The sequence below is a fragment of the Ctenocephalides felis genome, unplaced genomic scaffold (genome assembly GCF_003426905.1).
Source record: "Ctenocephalides felis isolate EL2017-DRISC unplaced genomic scaffold, ASM342690v1 CF-g0.4_SCAFFOLD_03570, whole genome shotgun sequence".
Lineage (NCBI taxonomy): Eukaryota > Metazoa > Arthropoda > Insecta > Siphonaptera > Pulicidae > Ctenocephalides > Ctenocephalides felis.
Genome location: NW_020539724.1, coordinates 16,224,513 through 16,247,930, shown reverse-complemented (window position 1 = coordinate 16,247,930; position 23,418 = coordinate 16,224,513). Strand labels below are relative to the sequence as shown.

Sequence of the window (23,418 nt, the reverse complement as noted above, 5' to 3'; positions counted from 1 at the left end):
TTACTTAGGCCCTAAATATATGAATGTTCGACAGCAAATTTTATTCAGATACAAAATACCAGAAGATTGCCGGGACTTGGATGGATTATTGGCAAAAATAATAAAATTAACAATCCGTGAGTATTCATTGTTTTTATTAGTTAAGAAAATACAGTATTTACTATCTCTAAGATAGATATAAATCATTATATACAAGCATTATGAATCAATACTATGCAGTCTTAAATTTTTCAAATGTATTTTATTTTTATGAATATTTTTACATTTCTCATCAGCAAGCTCTGAATACACATTTTGTGCACATTACCACATGCTTATTAATTTATAATATGTACAAAGTTACTATTTCTATGTTATCAGAAAGATGATTCTTTAAGGAAAACGATTTTTAATAATTTTCAGATGATCCATGTGCAGAAGTATATTTATCGATTATACTATTAGCTCGAAGAGAAAGTACTGCCTGGGTAATCAACAAAGTGATCAACCAGGGCTTTTTACCTTTACTACAAAAATGCTGGGATAAATATGCAGATTGTAAAGATGATGTGATGAAAAATGAACTAGAAAGGACTATAAAATTATGTATAAATGTAATTGGAGCTGTTTGTAGGACTATTGATAATGCTAACAAGGATAAGTTGATGACAATCATATTTTTTCTCAAGAATATTTTATCAAATTTTGGTAAGTAATGAATTAGAAGTATTCAATAATAAAATATTGCAATAAGAAATATTTTTTAACAAAAAAAGAAGCAGAGTATATTATAACAATTCTTATAAACTGAGAACAACATATTGCATGTTTAATTATATATAATAATTGTGTAAACAGATTTTACTCTGAAGAGAAATAATTATTTTTTTATTGAAATAATTTTAATATGAATCTTTCTTTACTTTCTAAGTTTTATTGTTTTGTATGTGTAGAACTAAATCCAGAACTTCAAGAAACAGCTATTTCGGCACTGATCCAGTTATCAAGGCTTGAGTATGAGATTGTAGCTGACATCATAATGTTGTGGTCACCCAATTTTTTACCTACTCAACAATTATTGAATCGTATTAAAAGATTTATGACTAAAAAAACTGAAGCATTCTGGAAAAAAAAAATTCAATATGAATATAAACGAGAAATTTTATGAAATAATTTTATATACAAATATAATTTATAGATAGATAATCTGCAAAATCTGAATCACACATGAATTGAAAACTCAAATATTTTATGAAAATCTTCATTTGTCATATGCTTTATTTTTTTATGAAAGTAGTCAATAAATATTTAGTAGTACTGAAATTATTTGTGAATATATTTGGCATAAATGGAGTTTTTCACATAAATATTTGGTTATCATTCGATGTACAGCTGTGGAAGATTAGCAATGCAAATTTATACAACATATTATCATAAAATTATTATAATATATATGTTATAATATATATATATATATATACATATATATATATATATATATATATATATATATATATATATATATATATATATATATTATTAGCAGGCTATTGATTGGAATTGAAGACCAAAAATGTTAAAATATGTGAAATAAATATATTTATTTTAGCACTAAATGGGTCATCCATAGATAAGGAAAACAAATGAGAAAAATTTGTATTGCAACATACTTACAAATACAAAAAAAAAAAAAAAATTGATGAAGCTATAATTTATAAAATATAACATTTATTTTTGTATTTTATCTTATTTTATTCCTTTAAATTTGAATTAGTTACTTTTAAGAAAGTTTTTGCAAAACAAATATGAAATTAAATAATTTTAATATATTAAAATGTGATAATACTCTATAATATTTATTGTAATATTTCAAATAATGTAAATATGGATATATTTGTATATTAACTGCCTTTTTAGTAAAACTACCTCAATGATAATGAGTTATAAAGTTGTACAGGAACTTTAAGTAAATATTTAATGTTTTACTCATAGTTTTACCAAGGCACTTTCAAATTGTATAAAGGACTAACTAATACCTAGTTTTGTGCCTGATTATACATTATTTTTTTATCATTATTATTTGAAAATTCATTATTATTTATGAGCTAATATATATATATATATATATATATATACATATATATATATATATATATATATATATATATATATATATATAAATATAAATATAAATAAAATATAAATTTTTTGTTCGACGTTGAGACATGTCTTGATATGATTTTCAGCCAGTCGTCGAAATAAAAGAAACAAATCAATACAAAATATTTATTTAAAATATGTTAACGGTATCTAAAAAATTTTTTTTACAAATATTAAAAAAAGAATTAACTCAATTTTATTTTTAATTATTTTAAATATAAAATTAAGCTTATTTCTTTTTAAAAAAATCTTTATAAAAATTTTTTTTAGATACTGTTAACAAAGAATTGCTGAATGGTGACACACAATCGGTGTCGAAACGTATATTTTAAATAAATATTTTGTATTTGTTTCTTTTATTTTGACGACTGGCTGAAATTTATATCAAGATATATATAATTTAAATTTCGCGGGTCTGGAGTGTCTGATTGTCAAAATTTTTTTTTTATTGTGTTGGTATGCATGCCCCTAAAGTATGATGAAATTTTCAGCTATATTCACTGTTTACTTTGTCTGTGGTACCTAGACAAAATAATAAATGCTGTGGTAGTCGCTAACCTAGACAATATAACTAAGATTCGACGTGTTTTTCTGAGCTCGGCGATTTTTACAATGGAAGAATTGAAAAGTCAAAGAATTTGTATTAAATTTTGCGTAAAAAATGAAATAAAGTGTAACAAAGTGTGTGAAATGTTACAAAAAGCCTATGGTGAGTCTGCTATGAAAAAAACAAGTGTTTACGAGTGGTATAAGCGTTTCCAAGATGGCCGCGAAGACGTTGAAGATGACGAACGCTCCGGTCGACCCAGCACGCAGCACGTCAACAAACGATGAAAATGTGAAAGAAGTGGAAAAAATGGTTATGAATGATCGCCGAATCACAATTAGAGAAGTTGCTGATGAAGTTGGCATATCAATTGGCTCATGTCATAACATTTTTTCAAATGTTTTGGGCATGAAACGAGTGGCAGCAAAATTCATTCCAAAACTGCTAAATTTTGACCAAAAAAGCAATCGCATGAACATCGCTCAAGAGCTGTTAAATGACGTCAACAACGATCCAAGTTTGCTTGAAAGGGTCATAACTGGTGATGAAACATGGGTGTACGGTTATGATGTCGAAACCAAAGCCCAATCGTCCCAATGGAAGAGCCCAGGTGAGCCAAGACCGAAAAAAGCACGTCAAGTTCGATCGAATGTCAAGGTTTTGCTTACTGTTTTCTTTGATTATAACGGCATAGTGCATCAAGAGTTCTTACCACAAGGTCGTACGGTTAATAAGGAGTATTACCTTGAAGTGATGCGACGTTTGCGTGAAGCAATCCGAAAAAAACGCTCCGATTTATGGAAAAACAATTCATGGCTGTTGCACCACGATAACGCACCTGCTCACTCGTCGTTGCTTGTTCGTAATTTTTTGGCCAAAAACAATACCGTAGTCATGCCCCAACCTCCATATTCACCAGATATGGCTCCGTGTGACTTTTTCCTATTCCCAAAGTTGAAGAGACCCATGAAAGGACGGCGGTTTTCCTCGATTGAAGAAATAAAGGCCGAATCGCTGAGAGTGCTCAAGGACATATCAAAAAGTGAATATCAAGGGTGCTTCGAAAATTGGAAAAAACGCTGGCATAAGTGTATTATATCTGGGGGGGACTACTTTGAAGGGGACCACATTAATGTAGACGAATAAATAAATATTTTTTTGAAAAAACGAAAATTCCGGGTACTTTTTGAACAGACCTCGTATATATATATATATATATATATATATATATATATATTATGATTTTGTAGTTATTTTTGGTGTTGAGATATATGAGAAAGTTCTTATTGGGTGATTGGTGTTCCATTCTGTTGGAATTAAAGATTAATTTATAATTTTGTTTTTGTTTTTTTATGTATCGTCCTACAAGAACTTTCTCTATCTCAAAAAAAGTATATATATAAATATATATATATATATATATATATATATATATATATATATATATATAGTAATTAATTCTATGTTTTGACTTCATGAATATAGAATATAATTTAAAATTATAAGTATGTTACATTTTTTTAGCGTACTTACCATACCTAATATTAGATAATACTACAACTAGTATTTATTTTTTATTTTAGTAATAATTACATTAATTTTAATTAAATTTTAGATCTCCTGGTCAACAAGACCAGGATAGCTGGTCAACAAGTTTGAACTTGTGTCATTCAGCAAAATTTTGCTCTTGCGATTCTTTAAAAAGTCATTGTATATAAAAAACAAATTATTGTAAATATTTTGCGCAATAAACTATTTTTTATCTTTTATATATTTAAAGGATTTATATAAGTAAATTAATGATATTTTAAATTATATTAAATAAAAAAACAACAAAATGACATTGTTGGCTGTCGATAGATGTCTCTAGTTCTTCATTTAATAACACGTGCTGGGCTGTCAAAACTATTAACCTCTTTGCAATTTATTGCATAGTTTTATAAGTATTTTAATATATTGTGTAGCACCAAAAATGGTCTAGTATTTTATTTTATTTTATCGAAATGTAAAAAATAAATAGTATATTTTTAAATGCATTCAGAAAGTTGATAATGGAAAGTGATAAACGAGCACAATTTGGCAATAGATATTTAGGCAAAGACGATGATGTATTCAGTCATAACGCTTGGTAGGAAAATTGTATTAAAACCTTGCACATATGTTTTGATTCAAATTAATGGATTAAGAAAATATTGCGATTATGAACACACACGTTTTAGAAAAAAACCGAAAAATGGAACACGGTTTTTGAGAGACACCTCTCAGATTTATAGTTTCAATTCGTGGTGATTATCAAAGATTGTTATTAATATTATTTAATTATTTATTATTTATGTAGAGCTGATTTTTGTTGAACAATATGCAAACTAGAACGTAGGATTTAAACACTACATCCTAAACAGATATTAATGAAAATTTAAAATAATTATACTAATATTGTTGTCAAAGATAAAAGAAGAGTATATTATGATTATAGTATGATTGTTGTTTTCATACTACATTTGTTCAGACATTTATTAAAATCTTAGGTTTTATAGCTCATCGTAGTTGTAAAATAGCTTTTACAAGATTTTATATTCTGTGTAAAGTTTATATAATGTTTCTTGATCATATAATTTACATTACCAGTGTTAAAATTACTTTATATTCTTTTATTTACTTGTGCACTTAACTATGTCATCTAAAAGTGATTCAGCAAATGATCAGGTTGCAAATGATCAATTACTTATCAAATTCACATGATTTATTTAATTTATATTGGTTTTGCTAAGCTTAGTTCTTTTTATATTTTATTCAATATTAAAACAGTACAATTGATGTAAATTTTATTCTTATTAGGGATAATGTTGAGTGGAGCCCTGAACAAGAAGAGGAAGCACGTAAAAAAGTGGAGAAAATCTCAGAGGTTGTCTTAGATGCTGCAAAACTTAATGACTACGAAGAAAATGCAAATAAATATTGGGATACTTTTTATGGAATTCATCAAAACAAGTACTTGCTTTAATTAATATTTTTAGTAGAATATTTATTTAGTATTTATTTAATATTTTTTAGTAGATAATTTAGTGTTACAATTATAATATTATATTGAAAACAATGCGCATGATCAAAATATGATGCTATAAGAAATAATTAATATTTTTGTTTGCTAGATATTATTTTTGTTGATTCAAATTCATATAATAAAGGTTTTAATAAACTTTTATAAAGATAAATAAATTTTCTTACAGATTTTTCAAAGACAGACATTGGTTATTTACCGAATTTCCAGAATTAGCACCTCATTATAAAGATGTTCCTAAAAGTGTACACGATAAGCAACCAGATGACTTGACAAGTGCAAGTGAACAATTTGAATCATGTTCAATATTTGAAATTGGTTGTGGTGTAGGCAATGCTATATTACCAATTTTGCAATATAATATAAATCCTAAATTAAAATTGTATGGGAGTGATTTTTCTGCAAAGGCTATTGATATTTTGAAAGAACATGAACAATTTGATGCTAAAAGAGCTCAAGTATTTGTTCTAGATGCAACAGAGAAAAATTGGGATGTACCTTTTGAAAAGAACAGTTTGGATATAATTATATTGATATTTGTATTATCGGCAATAAATCCTGAAAAGTAAGTTTATAATTTGTATAACACATATTATTATTCTCATTATATATAATTTATTTTAAGATTATTATATTTCAATCTATGAATATGTTAATTTTGAGCACATTTAACATTTACCATAAATTTCTTTTCAGAATGCAACATGTTGCAAATCAGATATATCATTATTTAAAACCAGGTGGAATTATTGTATTCAGAGATTATGGGCGATATGATTTAGCACAACTAAGATTTAAACATGGTCAGTGTTTACAGGAAAATTTCTATGTTAGAGGAGATGGAACAAGGGTATATTTTTTCACACAAGGTAATTTAAAAAAATATTATTACTATGTCTATAGTCTATTTTTTGCTATAACTATAGTTAACTAGAAATGATGAAAGTATCAAATAGAGAAGAACTACTTTAAAAATTTTATTACACTTTTGTGGTATATTCTAATTCTTCAATATTGCTGAAATGTCTATAGATAAATCAGAAATATTTTAATGTTTCTCGAATGTTTGTTTCAGATGAAATAAGGACCTTATTTACTACAGCAGGTTTAATTGAAGAGCAAAATATTGTTGACCGAAGACTCCAAGTAAATCGTGGTAGACAATTAACAATGTACAGAGTTTGGTTGCAAGCAAAGTATAGAAAACCTGTATAATGATAAAATATTTTAATGATAAAATAATTTAATAAAAATCTTGGATATATTGTAAGTATTTTTTTATTTCTTATAATTATATATTGAATGTACCACTGGTACAATTATAAAACAATTTTAAATTAAACTGTAAAATTTCAAGTGACCAGTGAAAAAATAAAGAAGAAACTAAGATCAAACTTATATCATCTTTCTTCAATTCTTCTTACAAGGATCTAAATTAATTGATCAGTTAAAAATCAAACATAAAATATAAGTAAGTAGTGGTCAGAACACAGCAAATAGTTGTAATGCACACACATGATCTAAAAATCTTATTAATAAATCAAAAATTTGCTTACTTACATTTTTTCTTAATTTAGAAAATAGGAAATTGTTTTACAATTTAGTAGTTTTTGAACTACTACTTATATTTTATGTTTGGTTTGTAACTAATAAAACAATTTAGATTTTTGTGAGGACCGAAGAAAGATGAGATGAGTTTGATCTTATTTTTAGTTTTGCAATTACTGATTTGAAGTGACTTTACTAACTTCTTTATTTTTTCACTGGTCAAGTGAAGTTTTATTTCAGTCATTGAAATATGTATTGTCATAAGAGTATTACAATTTTGTTGAATATTGAGTCAAAATTGTATGTGATGTATTTAAGTTTTACCATATGACTTCTCATCACTTCCAATTTGTTAATTGTTGTGATTGGAAATTATACTAAATGAAAATGTTGATTTCTTTGACAATGATGTATTTACTCTGATAATACAGCATGTTTAGCATTTTGGAATCAGTTCAATAATACGATGAGATCACCTGTGTTTTATGGTGGCCCTTCCAGTGAACAAGTTTGATCGAAAACAGTAGTTTTTAACTTTCTTGTCGCATTTCTCACCATACTGTTGGGCATTTCCTAAAAGATATCTGTGATTTCTCTATTGATTTCAATAATCCTTGATATTTCTTGAAAGCTAATTCAGGCTTTATTGGTTAAATTTTAATTGAGAGCCAGTCATTATAATGGTTTATTTAACAAAGATGGAGCTATATAATTTTTAGTTTTTATTGAATTTTAATTTTATTTCGGTTTTTGAAAATTTATATGTTACGTTTCACTCAATATGCTTCAAAATTAAGATTTTTTCACATTAATGCAATTTATTTGAGCTGTTTTTGCCATTTAAATTTATTAAAATGTTCTCAAAGATTTGACTAAATTATGAATTCTCTTACTAAAATCTTCCTTAGTGATAGGAAGCCTTGACAACTCGAAAAATCGAAACAAAATTGCGTAAAATTTGCGAGATGAGTCGGCGTTGAAATTTTTTATATTATGAAACAAAATTAAATAAAACGGGTTATCAAAATTTTAAATGTTTGGAACGTAAAATACGAATTTTATTTTTAAAATTAGAAATGAAAGCAAAATTTCAAATATAAAATCGACTAAATTGGGTGGGGATGTGTTTTGCGTTTCAATACATAAATTAAAATTCATAATACATATTTTTTTAGTATTTTTACACTTTTTGGTAAACTAGGAGAGGGAATCAAGGATAATTCTTTGGACATTAACAGAGTAAGTAAATAATACAATCTAAGTGCATTATATTTACATTTGTGAAAAAATTTGAAATAAAGCGTATAATAAACTTATATATAACCCTTTGCGCTCGTTACCTATCCGTTCGTTGTCTATCAGCAACTCGGCGCCACATTCTGACGAAAACGTATCTGCTGTAAACTTGATATTATTATGTATGTTATGCAATTTGTTTTATTTGATAAGCATACATTCACAATAATATTTAAATTTATTTTCTGCAGCATGTTAAAGTTTAAAGCATTTTTCAAAAGTCATGGTGCGTTGATTCCAGTGTCGAGTGAAATAATTATGTTGTCCCTTCAGGTGGACAGCAGAGTGGAAAGGGTTAAAATTAAATATAATGTATATTATATACAATAATATTATGATTTAATATTTTCAGTTATTTTCAAGTCTATTTTTGATATAACTTTTACAACATGCGTGAAATCGTACATATTCAAGCAGGCCAATGCGGCAATCAAATTGGGGCTAAATTTTGGGAAGTCATCAGTGATGAACATGGAATTGACCCCACTGGAGCTTACCACGGCGATAGCGACTTGCAGTTAGAGCGGCAAGTATTTTCATCTAAATATTTTAAAATTTACAGTGAAATAATTAGTTATTAGGTGTAAGTAATCGACAAAATTAATAAGAATTGAGATTTAGCTATTTAGATAAAAAAGTGTGCACGTAAGGTTCACACGCGATTGAAGTAAAACTTTGCTGCTGTACAAGATGGCATTTAAGTAAAAATAAATACATCATACAACAATTTTGAATAATGTTTATTAGTAATATGGTAACACTCGTGATGTACACATTTATTAGTTGCAACCACTATACACATTCATATGATGATAAATTATAAATTATATATTTTTAATAGCATTAAAAATATGTATAATATTTAAAAACAATGATGTAATTAAAGTCATACTTCAAATATGACATGATCGGTTTGTCATTGTAATTAGCATTTAGAAATAAACCTTCATTAGAGAAATGAAGTAATTGCTGATTAATAAATTCTATAATATTCGTTCACACAGTGGATTATGTTAAACAACGCCTAAACAAATATTGTTTTCGCCACTTCACCCATCATGTAATAATTGTGCTTGAAGAACTTAATATGTAATTAAAATTAACATAGATTTATTGACTGCTTGTATTTTTTTCACTTTTTCGCTGGCTATGTAATCTCATTCTTTAAACAGTTGTAATATCTTTCCTGCCTAAAAAATATTCTCCATTTAATAACTTCAAAGATTTATAGAAACTACGAATTATATAGAAATAATATTCTAATCAATAAAATCACATTTAGTACAAGGCATAAATGTGTAATTTGTTTTATTATTTTCAAGGTACAGGGTAAAAGATTCTTCTGATTCAGGCATTTGTACTACGATGTAACTTTAAAATATTTATTTATCTATGCCGATTTCCTTGTTGATATCGGTAAGCATACAACGTTGATGCTGGTACGCATACAACGACAGATCTCTATTCACAAACACGACGACTAATCACAATCGACCTGTATTGAAATGATTTCATCGAGAGCGAATGACGTACAGTTCGGCTGTTCCGTTGCATTTGTACGGATTTATACCCTAGTCGTGCCTAAAGAAGTTTTACTTCAAAAAATTACTGTTATTTCAAAATCAAAGATTTTGCTTTTACTAAAACATAATCAATGAGATTTTCAATTGATATTTTTCAAACATACTAATGATATATGTAATGGTTTAATTAAATATAACTTAAAATAAATATAAATTTTTATTAGCGGTGAATGTAATTGATTTAACATCTTTTCTATTGATAAAACTTAATTTAACTAGTTTTTTATTATTATTTTAGGATAAATGTTTACTATAACGAAGCCACTGGAGGAAAGTACGTGCCTAGGGCTGTGTTGGTGGATCTGGAACCTGGTACCATGGATTCCGTTCGTTCTGGGCCATTTGGCCAGATTTTTCGTCCCGACAATTTCGTATTTGGTCAATCAGGAGCTGGTAATAATTGGGCAAAGGTTAGTAAGAAACATAATATTAATAATAAATCGTAGTCTGCCCGAAGGCAGGTACATGGTGCGAGAGCCACCACAAATAAATGATTCCCTTACCCTTGTTGGCTATCATTCTAATTACCACTATTTCCCCTCCCCCCCATTTTTTACCTTTTTTTTTCATATGTATTCCTTTCCGAATTTTTGCTTCTGTTCTTCTTGATCCTGCGCTTTGACTTTCAGTTCCCTGTATTTTCTCTTTTCTGGTCGTCAATCATTTGCATTCTTCTTCTTCCGATTCCTTTCAGTTTTTCTGTTTTACATCTGAATACGTCGTGCAGAACGGGTCCGATCAATAAGAAACTTACTATTTATTTTTAAAAAAAAACATCATAACATAGTGAATTCTGCCAACGTTCTTAATTAAAATAGTACATTTCTAATAAAAAATCCTTTATAAAAAATATTTTTGTCCACAGGGCCATTACACCGAAGGTGCGGAGCTGGTTGACTCTGTGTTAGATGTGGTTCGAAAAGAGGCAGAAGGCTGTGACTGTCTACAAGGGTTCCAACTCACCCACTCCCTTGGCGGAGGAACTGGTTCGGGACTGGGTGAGTTCTCTTAAAAATTCGAATTTTCAATTAAAACTAAAATATTAAATCAAATTTTAAACCATATTATTTTCTTGAAATGTCGATATAATTATTTAATTATATAATAACTTATAATACAAGTTTAAATATTTCAGGAACTTTATTAATTTCAAAAATTCGTGAGGAATATCCTGATAGAATCATGAATACCTTTAGTGTTGTGCCCAGTCCAAAGGTAAAATTCATAATATATATTTTTTTAGTTTTTAAATCTACATATATATAAAAATAAGTCGGGTTTTCCTTCCTGACGATATAACTCCAAAAGGCACGAACCGAGTTCGTCAATTTTGCATTCGCTGGAAAGGTCTCGGGCCCCGCAAGGTTTATAGTTAAGAAAATTAGTGGTGCATGGCATCGTGCCTTAATGCAAATTGCTGGAACTTCACGCACCGTAATTAAAAATTCGAGTAATGATATTAGTGAGAATTATCAGAATTATGCTTGGTTACGTCAACGAGCAATTCTTGCAGCAAACAATAATGATGTACGCGCACTGAATTTCACCATTCAATCAAAAATTGCTGGTAATTTGGTGACATACCAATGATTCCGACTGGTCTTCCGTTTGACTTTAAACGATTGCAATTTCCAGTTTGCCTTGCGTTCGCAATAACAATTAACAAGCCGCAAGGCCAATCGCATAGTGTTTGCGGGATAAATTTCAAATAGATTATTCTGAAAATCATTATTTTTCACATGGGCAATTATACGTTGCCTGTTCACGAGTTGCGAATCCATCCGCTTTGTTTATGTTAACGTCAGACCACAAAACAAAAATGTGGTTTACCAAAGAGCACTTCAATGAAACGAATAATTTGCTGATTCACTTTCATTTACTTAGAGAAGTTCAACTAACAAACACTTCATTTTTGTAATCGAAATAAATTCATTGCTGTTGTGTGATAAAATCAAATTTTTCCTTTACAAATATAAAACAAACAAAAAATTTCTTCATCTTTCTCACGAAACCATCTGGTGGCGAAACGGAGTTCGTCGGGTTTGCTAGTATATGTATATATATATATATATATATGTATATATAAATATATAAATAGAATTTAAGTGAAACGAATATTAAATGTTAAATATGAACAATATAACACTCAGACCAGACGTTTCGAGACCATGGTATGCCTAATATTCAGTGTATTTTCAAAACATTATTTAATATTTTATTTAAATCCCATTTAATTTTTGAGAAACAAAAATCACCAACTATCTCTTACAATGCTTGACACAGTACTAATATTATTAATATATATTTACATGTTTGTTTGTTTTTTATTGTAGGTTTCAGATACCGTGGTGGAGCCTTACAATGCCACTCTATCAGTTCACCAGCTCGTTGAGAATACAGATGAAACATATTGCATTGATAATGAAGCCCTATATGATATTTGCTTTAGAACTTTGAAGCTGACGACTCCCACCTACGGAGATTTGAATCATTTGGTGTCCGCCACAATGAGCGGAGTTACGACTTGTCTAAGATTTCCGGGTCAACTGAATGCTGATTTAAGGTAAAATAATAAAAACTAGGTATAACTGGTACCTTAAAGTAAGTTGCATGATTTTTCCGACGTGTGTAAATAATCGGTTTTAACAATCAGAATTTTGATTTAGTATATCTTTAAAATTATGATGATAAAATATTGCTTCTTGACAATTTTTGATGGAAAATGTATGATGCTGACACTTTCTCTCTGACCAGGAACCTAAGTTTATACCTGAACTACTATTATTATACTTATTATATTACTATATTATTTATTTTACAGAAAATTGGCGGTAAATATGGTACCTTTTCCGCGCCTCCATTTCTTCATGCCTGGATTCGCTCCTTTAACCTCTCGTGGATCCCAACAGTACAGAGCTCTCACTGTACCAGAATTAACACAGCAGATGTTCGATGCCAAGAATATGATGGCAGCTTGTGATCCACGACACGGAAGGTGAGAGTGAAGTCGATAGTTATATCATTTGTACTTTTGTTTTACTTTAAACATTAACTAGATGCAAGTGGCATCCTAAAATTTAAAAGTACTACCATTTTCGTATGTCTATAATATTTTAGGATAGTCATTATCGTAAGTTCATCTCGGAATTCGAGATACCCAAGTCTATAAATACTTGTATTTTGTACTCTAAAAGTTTGTCTGAAAACTTACATATGTTGCGTCCACCTTACCATATGTAGGTTTTGAGACAACTTTTAGGGTGCAAAATACAAGCATTTATAGATTTACAGCTGGGTATCTCGAATTCCGAGATTCTTACCTAATTTAAGCTCCTAGTTCTAAAGTTCATGAAATTTTGGAATAATGAGCCGCGTATTAGGACGTACATGGAGTTCAGTTCCTGAACTTTATCGCCAAAGTTCCGTTGGAAATGTAAAAAGAAATTAATCTTCATTACAAAAAAGCGGTCCAATCGATCTTTGCCAAAAACTAAACAGCACGATTTTCAAATGATCTTTCTAACTCATTTTGAATTTCTAAAATCTGTTCAGATGGTCAGTCAAAACTGACCAATGCGAATACTATTTTAATCGAATGACTTTAAATTGTTTCTAAGGAAACGCCAACATTTCACATCACAAACGCTTCTCTTTTTTTAAAACATTGATTATTTTCTAAAATTACCCGACATGTCGTTGGACTATAGTATTTTACTTTGTTGTTTAAGATCATTATCTTTTCAATATCATTAAATGAAAAAAATCATTAATTGTTTTAAAAAAACTGAACAATTGCGATGAAACAGACTACCTTCATCAAAAACTAATCGGCATATTTTCCAACTAATATCTTTTGAATAGTTTTTAACTTCCCGTAGGGTAAGTTATTGTAATGGGCCGAAAATCGGAATTGAAAATTTTTACATTTCTCGACGTTTTGAAGGTTTCTGAACGTTTTGGCATACCTCAGAAAAAATGGATGTGTGTGTGTGTGTGTGTGTGTGTGCATGTATGTGTGGATACAAATTTCCAGTCACGTTTTAGGGCGCACGGATCAGCCGATTTGAATGGTTCAAAAAACATCCGATTCCTATTGATAGGGAAAAGAGCTGATTAGTTTTTGGCAAAGGCAGGTCCAGCCGTTTTGGAGATACGGAGCAAAGAGTGCAGAAAATAGAAATCGTATTTTTGAGAGAACGGAGTATCCGATTTGAATGATCTAAAAAACATTCAATTAGTAATGATTGGGAGAAGTGTTTATTAGTTTTTGGCAAAGGCAGGCCCAGCCATTTTGAAGATACGGAGCTAAATATGTAAAAAATGGCAGTTTTTGAGAGAACTAAGCGTCCGATTTAAATGATTCAAAGAACTTTCTGCTTGTCTTAACAAAATAATCGATTTTGGAAAAAAAAATTGTCCCATTTTTTTTTTTTTTTTAGTTTTTGGAATATCGAAAATATTTATTTTTAATTCTGACTATAGTTCTAATATACTTTACAAATAATTTCAACTCTGCAATTTAGTTTATATAATATTTATAAATATTAGACAATGTTACAATATTTATAATAATCTATTTGAAAACATTCAGTAATCCTCGAACATTTCGTTACGGTACGGGAAGTTCCAGCAATTTGCCCTAAGGCACGATGCCACCCACCCCATTAGTTGTACTTAAAATCAGTTCAGTATTTTTATATAAACATCTTCAATTCATACAAAGATAAATTTGCTTTATGAGTTGAGTAATGATTTTAATCAATTACAATCTACAGATACCTTACTGTGGCTGCAGTATTTCGTGGTCGCATGTCAATGAAAGAAGTAGATGAACAAATGCTTAATATCCAGAATAAAAATTCGAGTTATTTCGTTGAGTGGATACCGAACAACGTGAAAACCGCTGTTTGCGATATTCCACCTAGGTATTATATATTAAGTGAATTTAATTTTGCCCCTGATAATTTTTATAGCAACCTTGTAATGGTTTCTTAAAATTTTTATTATCCCAGGGGTCTGAAGATGTCAGCGACATTTATTGGAAATTCAACTGCCATCCAGGAGTTGTTCAAACGTGTTTCAGAACAGTTTACTGCTATGTTTAGACGAAAAGCTTTCTTGCACTGGTACACTGGTGAAGGAATGGATGAAATGGAGTTTACTGAAGCAGAAAGTAACATGAATGATTTGGTATCAGAATATCAACAATACCAAGAAGCTACTGCTGAGGAAGAGGCTGAATTCGAAGATGAAGAAGATGGTGGTGATTAGAGGAGATGTCACCAACATTTCAAGTCTTTTGTCATCGAGAAAGACCTCAGTATGTAAAACAATTGTCAAAACAGATACTGTATTTATTGTTAGTACTGCAATTTTGATTGTCCCTCACACGTTTGCTGCATTCGTCGCCAAGTCATCGCCGTTAATTTCCCGGATTATTTCCTCTGATCATGTTTATTTTAACAAGACTTTTATATTAACTGTGAAAATGTTTCACTTTCAATAGCGTTTTATCATTTTTTTATAAATATTTTTATACAATGTAACTAATTTTTTATATTAAATATTGGTTGCATATTTTTGTAAATATTTTTTTCTTTACATAATGCAACATATCAAATAGTATATGAACTTATAAAATTAATTGCTTAAGTTCCAGAATTGAATTTAAAAAATCATAAGAACTATTTAAGAAAAAATTATGGAACGACCAATTTTCCATTTTATTCAGGAGAAATCACTTTTCTCTTTTTTACTGCATTATTGACTGATTAGATTTTTGTTACTCCTATTCTTTATTTACCCCACTTAGAAAATTTATATAAATCATATCATTATGAAATACCTTTATGCGGATACATTTTTAATTGTGTTATTAAGCACATTGAAAAATAACATTTAGTAATAGTGTTTAAACATGGCAAAACACTTTATTCTTGTTATATAATTCGGTATATGTAATTTAAAACTTAACATGCATTAACTATAAAATATTTTTGACATTCTATTGCTTATAATTGATTAATTTATTACATACTCCTCAAAATTGTAAAATTTTGAAGAAGTACTCTACTTCTAAAAGACCATCTTCCGGAAGATCTGTGCAATGAATTGCATTTTCCACTTTTGTTCTGCCAAATCTGGCACGCAATGTATTTGGTCTAAGCTGTCTAGCAAGATCCTAAAGAAAAATAAAAAATTAATAAGATTTAATAAGCTAATAAGATTTTATTTGATTTGCCATTATGAAGTACTTACGGGATCTGCAGGACCTACAAAAGTCCTAAATTGTTGCGGTGTTTCTTCATTAAAGTCCGAAGTTGTAATTTCCATTGCTATACAAGGACCAGATGATAATTGTGTGACCATTTTCTATAAAAACGAAAATACTTTTTTAAACATCAATAATATTAAACATGAACATTAATTTGATAAGTTTTTCTTAGAAAATAGTAATTTCATGAAATTTATTGTATTAAATCTTTATTCAATGCTTACTGAAAAATCTGGAACCACTCCTTTATATACTTCCAAAAACTCTGCAGCGTTTGCTAAATCCAAACTGAACATTTCCATACCCGTTATATTAAATTTACATTCCATAATAGCATGTATAATGTCACCATGTAAACCTTCTTTTATGGCATGAGGTTTAATTATACAAAGCGTTGAGTTTTTCAATAGAAAACATGACTTCAAATCAGGGGTATATTTTTCTGGAAAGAACATTTTCATATTCTGCAATAAATTTCTTAGTTAGTATTAATGATTAAAGCTTTGGCGACAAAATTTAAAGTATTACCATTTCCAACTCAGCTTCATCAGAACTTCCATGAATTGCATTTTTCAGAATGGTTTCACCATAAATAGCTCTGAGACTTGTGGGAGCAATTTTACAAGCTTCTTTAGGGTCTGTGGGTCCCATGAGTTCCATCAAAGCACAAATTGCATCTTCAGCCATTAGTAAAATAGCTAACGCTGGTCCAAGTATTAAATTCTCAATAAGCAAACTGAAAATAGAAACTAGTTGAAGTACCAGTTTTTCTTCAATTTTTTTCCAAACTATATAGATAGATAGTAGTGTGAAACTGAATTTTATAATATAAGTTTCAATAAATACAAATTACATATATCAAATAGACTATTACGGATAATGTGATTCTTCGAGGTCCTTAATATAAATAGCTTCTGCTTGCTCCTTTCTTAATTTTATCATTCTACATTTCAATATTGTAAATCCACGTTGATGCAAATGTCTCAAGATGCCACCAATATATTGCATTCCAAAAGGTTTGATTACTGCTATTGTTCTAAAATAAAGATTAGAACCCAAAGTTATTATTAAATAAAATATATTTCACCAGGATTTAAATCACAAATAGTTGCAGATATGTACTTAGACCAGTTTCACCAATATATAGAATATTCATATATTATACCTCTGAGATTTTTTGCATAATTTGTTTTTTGTATGTAAATCAGCATAGTCAACAATCACCATCAATCTTCCAAAAACTGTAATTTTATTGTTTAAGTAGAAGTCGGAAGCTGTTATATCTTTGACAAGACTTCTTTTCAAAAAGATTCTATTGACATCTATATCAAACTGAAACACAATTTTACATTGAACATTATCAGCATGATATTAATGCTGATATTTGTTGAGAGACAAAATATTCAGTATATCATATTTGTTATTTCTTACCAATTCTAAAGTGTTATCAGCGGGGAAAAAATTAAGAACAAAATGGCGTTTAAAGCCCGTTTCGGAATCAATCCATTCTACTTTAAAGGAATAATGTTCTTTCTCTGGTTCCTTTAAAAAATAAAGTAAAATTTAATGTTTATAATTATTGCACAATAATAAGAAAAAATATCTTACCTGCATGTTGCAATGACCAGAATTTAATATATTTATATATAAAAATAAAATAGTATTCAAAAATATATATTTAAAAATCCATACAACAATTATTTATTTATATTAATCCATTAAAATTCGTTTAAAATTATATATTGTTTATGATTTAAAACGTCCGAACCTCAAAATTGCGTGCATAGCAACCGTCAAACGTCAAACCGTTGTACACAACAAATGTCAGTTTTGATAGGCGTTAAGTTAGCCAACAGTTTCTTCAACAATTTTCTTTCGTTAAAGAATTACAATTTAGTCGAAGTGAATAAATGTGTAAGTGAAAAATAAATTATTTTTTCTAAAGTGTGGATGAAAAATGTTGTGAACACTTTTCTTATAATGTAAGGTACAAATATAATATATTAGCATTTTCAAAATTATTTTGTAAAAGAAAAATGGCCGCCGCTGTCATTATTTGAAATTTTATTCAAAAATAAAATCAGTCTATCGAAATTCGTTTAAAGTAGAACACGTAAGAATGAGAATCAAAAGTGCAGTAGTGTTTCTCTCATATATCAAAGATATATCAACAATTAGAATTAACTATTTGTTGTAAACTTTTTATTCAATGTTCAACTAGTTTTAATTTGATTTAAAACTATCTTTATTAAACATTAAGAAGTGTATAGGTGTGTTTAAGTAAACAGTTTTAATTTCTGTCAGAGTTTGTCATTTTTTGATCTGAACACATTTTTCAGGTTAGTTTTAACTTTTCAGTTTTTTTAATGGTTTTATGAATTATATATCAACACTCCAATTTAGTTGACGAAAGAGTATTCTCTATCAGAAGCTTTTAGTGAGTATTACTCATCTCAGTGGTTTTTAAACTTATTCTTCTCAAGGAGACTCCTAAACAAATTTTTGTATGGCGCTTACCCATAGTGTAATTCTATGAGAATTAGTACAAATATGGGAGTGAGTATCAATCTAATCTACTCCAATAAGTGTAAATCTACGTGAAGGTATTATAATGATTAGAAGTACTATATTCGGTGTAAGTGTGAATATACTAATTGTAAATTTTTAAATGAGTGTGAATTCACTACAATGAGTGTATTTTTACGTGAATAAATGCAAATCTACATGAATCGATATAAATCTAATCCAATGATTGCAAATTTTCTTCAATAAATGTAATGTCAAAATCTATAAGAATGTCTGTATTTCTGCATGAGTGAGTATATTATTATTTCTTTGAATTATTTGTTTTAGATGTTTAACAAATACATTATTCAGTTTACATATAGCCCAATATGATACATTTTTAAAATTCCTTTCTAAAGATTATCTCCGATTCATAGAAATTTCTTTTTATACATCAGAAAATAAAGTCCTAAAGCTTTCCACATACTTGTATATTTTTATCTTCACATAACAACTTTTATTTAAGGAATTACAGAATGAATGTGATATGAAGGATTAACAATATAATTTAAGTGCTAATTAAATCATACAAATCAGGATGTGAGCGTGAGATTTTTTGCTTCTACTATTTTTACTATTCCATAACATACTTATTATAACAAAACTAAAATCAGTCTTAATTTTGTAATAACGGTTGCCATTTTTTATAAAAATTAAGAATTTTCGGTTATTTTCAATGTATTAGCTAATACTCAAGAGGTAAGGGATGTGCCTCAGAATTAATGACATATTTATCGAGGTCCAACAGTTTTGGATTATCACTGAAAAGCAAGTAGAAATATTTTAGAGTTTCACTTAAAAAAAATGATTCCATCATATCGCTTGGACGTATGTTAAGAGGCTGCTTCACATTGCCTATAGATGTGTAACCATTTGTTACTTTTGTATGCTTCTCAAATGCCTAGAAAGATATAAAATTATAATTTGAAAGGTGTTAGAACTCGGGGCACATTTAATAAATATTTATTTCAAACTTACTTGGAATATTTGCCAACCCCAATCTTGGTATGTTGTGTTACCCGTTATTTGGTAAAAGTACCATAGGCTTTCTATAAATTCAGGTCTCAAAAGATTATGGGCATCATTAGTTTTTACGTACATATCATCAGTACCTTCATCCTTTATATGTAATAATTTTTAATTAAAATATGTGACAACATTAAAATAAGAGCTCACAATGTGATTATTAATACCTGAATATTAAAATATGTAATTTCAGGAGCCAGAAAAGTTTTCTGTTGGGCATAAGTTTGGTAGCATGTTTCTAATAATTGCTCTGCTAGTTTCATATGAGTTGATGGCATTCCATTTTTCACACCTAACGCTAATGTTCCAGGTAAATAACATGTTAAGTGATCCATTTTTGGTTTAAAGTCTTTTCCTCCAGAGAGTAGCTCTCCAATGTATAAGTACTTATTTTGTGGAGTGTATCTAACTAGTAACTTTTGAATTCCTGCTATGCCGTCTAAGTAATCGTCAATTAAGCTATTATAATGGAAAAGATACAATTAGAACTTTGAAAAAAATCATTGAAATCACAATGTTACAATAAATAATCTCAAGTTTTGAACATTTAAATATCAAAATTTAATATTAAAGTTTTACTCAGTAAATATTTGATAATTCTGGTTATTTTAAAAGAATGTGTACTATTTACGTACAATTGAATAGTTTTTCCAGTTTGGAGCCATTGCTTTAATAAATATTCATAGTAACTATCTCCACGTGCTCCAACTGTTATTGTTGAATAGCTACGAAACTGGCCAGTATTTGCATTGATAAATATAGGAACCAGGCCTTCTGTCTTGGGTAATGTGTGAATGTGCCATGATACTTTGTTAACTGCATTCTAGAAACAAATGTTATGTTTTCACAATTTACAATAAATTAAGTATAATTTATATACTTCAAATCGTTCATCTCCAGTGCTTCTGCTTAAGTCTCTAAATTCTAGTTGTAATGTTGTCACTTCAGAAGTGGAACTGTCTGGTGACCATTTTGGGGAATGTGCCTAAATTTAAAGTTAAAATTAATTACATGGTGATATATTTATAAATGATATGAACATTAACAAAAACCTTTCGAGTTGCCAAGTTTACATCAGAAAACGGTACTCCAGAATTTGTTTCAAAGCATGGAAGTAATCGTTCACCCAAATCTAACTAATAAGAAATGGTGAATATTAATTTAGCTGTTAGAACATCAACATGTTAAGTTTATACCCACTGCTTTTTGCAAGAACAAGTCATCATTTGTCAGGTGGTAAGCACTTAGTAAACCTCCAAGAACTCTTATTGTAATTTCAAACAAATTTACATCTCTGGAAATCTCGAATGTTAATTGATTTGCAACCCAATCTCTTGCCTCAGAGAACTCTGAATGAAATTATAGCAATTTTGTCAATAATTGCTCAAGGAAATATATTTGAAGAAACACATCTACGTACCTTTTTTTAAATTCATTATGTACATAGTATCAAGAGAGTCCACTATAGTTAGGCCCAATCCGAACCAGTCATGATAAGTTTCAGATATTGGTTTTAAATGGTCGTGTCCCCAAGCAAATGTTTTATAGCCCTTCCAAGCATGCTTGAAGGCTTCAACAACTGCTTTCTGTCTTTCTGTTTTTGGGCCTATAAATAATTATTTTAAAGAATCAAGCCATATTCATGGTTTCACATAAAGCTAATGTATACATCAGTTGCATTCCTTGGTGTATAGTTAAGAAGAATATTTAATAATATACATGAAACTGTATGAAGTATTGAAATAAAAACATATTTCCAATTTTAGTGTGAGTCATGAATGCTAATGGTCGAAAGATAACAAGTCACATATCAATAATCAATTTTACCATCAAAAACTTTGCCATGACTAGTCCCAAGACTACTTTTTAAATAGATTGCCTCAGTGTGGTGTTTTGGTTCATCAATCACATTTTTCCTCACTTCTTTAATTGATTTTTCTAAATCTAAGCCATTAGTTTCTGAATTTTGATTTAAATTAATAGGTGATACCACTTGATCATTTTGTAAAAATGGTAAGTTCTATAAACAAACGTATTTATAAGAATTAGAAAATATAGTAGATATATAATAGCCATGTTGGGAAAACTAACATTTGCTTCAATTGGTGTTATTTGTATATGCTCTATAGTTTTTCCATCTCCATTATGTTGACTTGGTAATAAATATAAGAGTGTAAAAAATAGAACTAATACTATCATATAAAATAGACTTCGTTGAAATCTGGACAGTTGATTCCACCACTAAAATAATAACATTAAATTCATTATCAAAGCGAATCAGCAAATTTTGCATAAGTAAGTAAATTTTTTGCTTACACGCCATATGCTTTTTCTATGAGTAACGGACTCCTTAATATCGGGTAAATTTAATGATACATGTTCTTGCTCCAGCATGTTCCTTATTTTAAAATATAAAAATAAATATCACATTGTGACTATATATTATCAATTATTTTTTGACAGCCAACAGCAGTTCGGAGAAATGTCAAAATTCATCTATCATTTTCGGGTGCATTCGACTTGGACGCTTACGCGCTGTGAGCGCGCCGTGAGCGCGCTTTCATCGTTCGACTTGGCGCTGTGAGTGTGGCATAAGTACGCTCGTAGCACCATCGTAGGATGCTCGTAGCACATATTTTGCGCTCACATACGCTCACGCCACAGAGGTAGGGCAGCTGAGCGTGAGCGTCAGTTGTTTTTACTATCTGTCATTTCATTTGTTTATTAATTGTCAAATTCATTATAATTCCGCAAAAATAGCAAGCTGTAGATCACAATTATTTCTTAATATTAATATTGATATTAATTAATTTTAAATTTAATTAATTTTAAATTTCAATTTTAATATTACTATTAATTAAGCATAAGCTAACCAAATTTCATTTATTTATTAATTGTTAAATTCTTTATAATCCCGCAAAAATGCCAAGTTGTATATCACATTTATTTTTTATTCATATTATTTATTTTATTTTATTCATATTATTTATTTATTTTAAATTCAATTAATTTTAAATAATTTTAAATTTTAATTTTAATATTACTATTAATTAAGCATACGCTATCCAAATTTCATTTATTTATTAATTGTTAAATTCTTTATAATCCCGCAAAAATGCCAAGTTGTATATCACAATTATTTTTTAATATTAATATTAATATTAATTAATTTTAAATTCAATTAATTTTAAATAATTTTAAATTTTAATTTTAATATTACTATTAATTAAGCATACGCTATCCAAATTTCATTTATTTATTAATTGTTAAATTCTTTATAATCCCGCAAAAATGCCAAGTTGTATATCACAATTATTTTTTAATATTAATATTAATATTAATTAATTTTAAATTCAATTAATTTTAAATAATTTTAAAT

At 28.6% G+C, this 23,418-nt stretch overlaps 4 protein-coding genes across 5 annotated transcripts; 2 read left to right on the top strand and 2 right to left on the bottom strand.

Moving 5' to 3' along the window:
* Positions 1-4,579: 4,579 nt before the first annotated feature.
* On the top strand, positions 4,580-6,977 carry LOC113382725 (methyltransferase-like protein). Its single transcript, XM_026620955.1, has 5 exons — positions 4,580-4,814; positions 5,525-5,677; positions 5,917-6,312; positions 6,444-6,616; positions 6,823-6,977. The coding sequence occupies exons 1-5, from the start codon at positions 4,738-4,740 to the stop codon at positions 6,960-6,962; spliced, it is 939 nt and encodes a 312-aa protein (XP_026476740.1). The 5' UTR covers positions 4,580-4,737; the 3' UTR covers positions 6,963-6,977.
* A 1,493-nt stretch (positions 6,978-8,470) lies between these two features.
* On the top strand, positions 8,471-15,590 carry LOC113382724 (tubulin beta chain). Its single transcript, XM_026620954.1, has 9 exons — positions 8,471-8,534; positions 8,944-9,117; positions 10,413-10,584; positions 11,040-11,172; positions 11,310-11,389; positions 12,508-12,737; positions 12,996-13,169; positions 14,950-15,099; positions 15,187-15,590. Exons 2-9 carry the CDS (start codon positions 8,981-8,983, stop codon positions 15,443-15,445), a joined length of 1,335 nt encoding a protein of 444 aa, XP_026476739.1. The 5' UTR covers positions 8,471-8,534; positions 8,944-8,980; the 3' UTR covers positions 15,446-15,590.
* Positions 15,591-16,118: 528 nt separating this feature from the next.
* Positions 16,119-18,113, bottom strand: LOC113383242 (nucleoside diphosphate kinase 7-like). Its single transcript, XM_026621490.1, has 8 exons — positions 18,057-18,113; positions 17,880-17,990; positions 17,614-17,780; positions 17,323-17,484; positions 16,977-17,184; positions 16,673-16,912; positions 16,433-16,546; positions 16,119-16,355 (listed from the first exon to the last, which is right to left on the bottom strand). Exons 1-8 carry the CDS (start codon positions 18,060-18,062, stop codon positions 16,215-16,217), a joined length of 1,149 nt encoding a protein of 382 aa, XP_026477275.1. The 5' UTR covers positions 18,063-18,113; the 3' UTR covers positions 16,119-16,214.
* Positions 18,114-19,448: 1,335 nt separating this feature from the next.
* On the bottom strand, positions 19,449-22,557 carry LOC113383288 (endoplasmic reticulum mannosyl-oligosaccharide 1,2-alpha-mannosidase). Of its 2 annotated transcripts, none has more exons than XM_026621550.1 (11): positions 22,356-22,557; positions 22,131-22,280; positions 21,867-22,059; positions 21,460-21,645; positions 21,236-21,388; positions 21,092-21,171; positions 20,920-21,024; positions 20,675-20,862; positions 20,207-20,498; positions 19,992-20,132; positions 19,449-19,914 (listed from the first exon to the last, which is right to left on the bottom strand). In XM_026621550.1, the coding sequence occupies exons 1-11, from the start codon at positions 22,431-22,433 to the stop codon at positions 19,699-19,701; spliced, it is 1,782 nt and encodes a 593-aa protein (XP_026477335.1). In that variant the 5' UTR covers positions 22,434-22,557; the 3' UTR covers positions 19,449-19,698. The 2 variants fall into 2 exon arrangements, with proteins under 2 accessions (XP_026477335.1, XP_026477334.1); XM_026621549.1 differs by having other exon boundaries at positions 19,450-19,914; positions 21,092-21,175; positions 21,240-21,388.
* Between the last annotated feature and the right edge of the window lie 861 nt (positions 22,558-23,418).

Bases quoted from the DNA above. Each gene is read 5' to 3' on its own strand.
- LOC113382725 (XM_026620955.1), top strand. From the start codon at position 4,738: ATGGAAAGTGATAAACGAGCACAATTTGGCAATAGATATTTAGGCAAA. The intron at 4,815-5,524 runs GTAGGAAAATTG...TATTCTTATTAG, and splicing joins GTATTCAGTCATAACGCTTG to GGATAATGTTGAGTGGAGCC. The intron at 6,313-6,443 runs GTAAGTTTATAA...ATTTCTTTTCAG, and splicing joins TCGGCAATAAATCCTGAAAA to AATGCAACATGTTGCAAATC.
- LOC113382724 (XM_026620954.1), top strand. From the start codon at position 8,981: ATGCGTGAAATCGTACATATTCAAGCAGGCCAATGCGGCAATCAAATT. The intron at 9,118-10,412 runs GCAAGTATTTTC...TTATTATTTTAG, and splicing joins AGCGACTTGCAGTTAGAGCG to GATAAATGTTTACTATAACG. The intron at 13,170-14,949 runs GTGAGAGTGAAG...TACAATCTACAG, and splicing joins TGTGATCCACGACACGGAAG to ATACCTTACTGTGGCTGCAG.
- LOC113383242 (XM_026621490.1), bottom strand. The intron at 16,547-16,672 runs GTAAGCATTGAA...TCGTTTTTATAG, and splicing joins GAGTGGTTCCAGATTTTTCA to AAAATGGTCACACAATTATC. The intron at 16,356-16,432 runs GTAAGTACTTCA...ATTTTTCTTTAG, and splicing joins TTGTAGGTCCTGCAGATCCC to GATCTTGCTAGACAGCTTAG.
- LOC113383288 (XM_026621550.1), bottom strand. From the start codon at position 22,433: ATGCTGGAGCAAGAACATGTATCATTAAATTTACCCGATATTAAGGAG. The intron at 22,281-22,355 runs GTAAGCAAAAAA...TTATTATTTTAG, and splicing joins ATAGAAAAAGCATATGGCGT to TGGTGGAATCAACTGTCCAG. The intron at 21,025-21,091 runs GTTTTTGTTAAT...CTTTAAATTTAG, and splicing joins TAAACTTGGCAACTCGAAAG to GCACATTCCCCAAAATGGTC.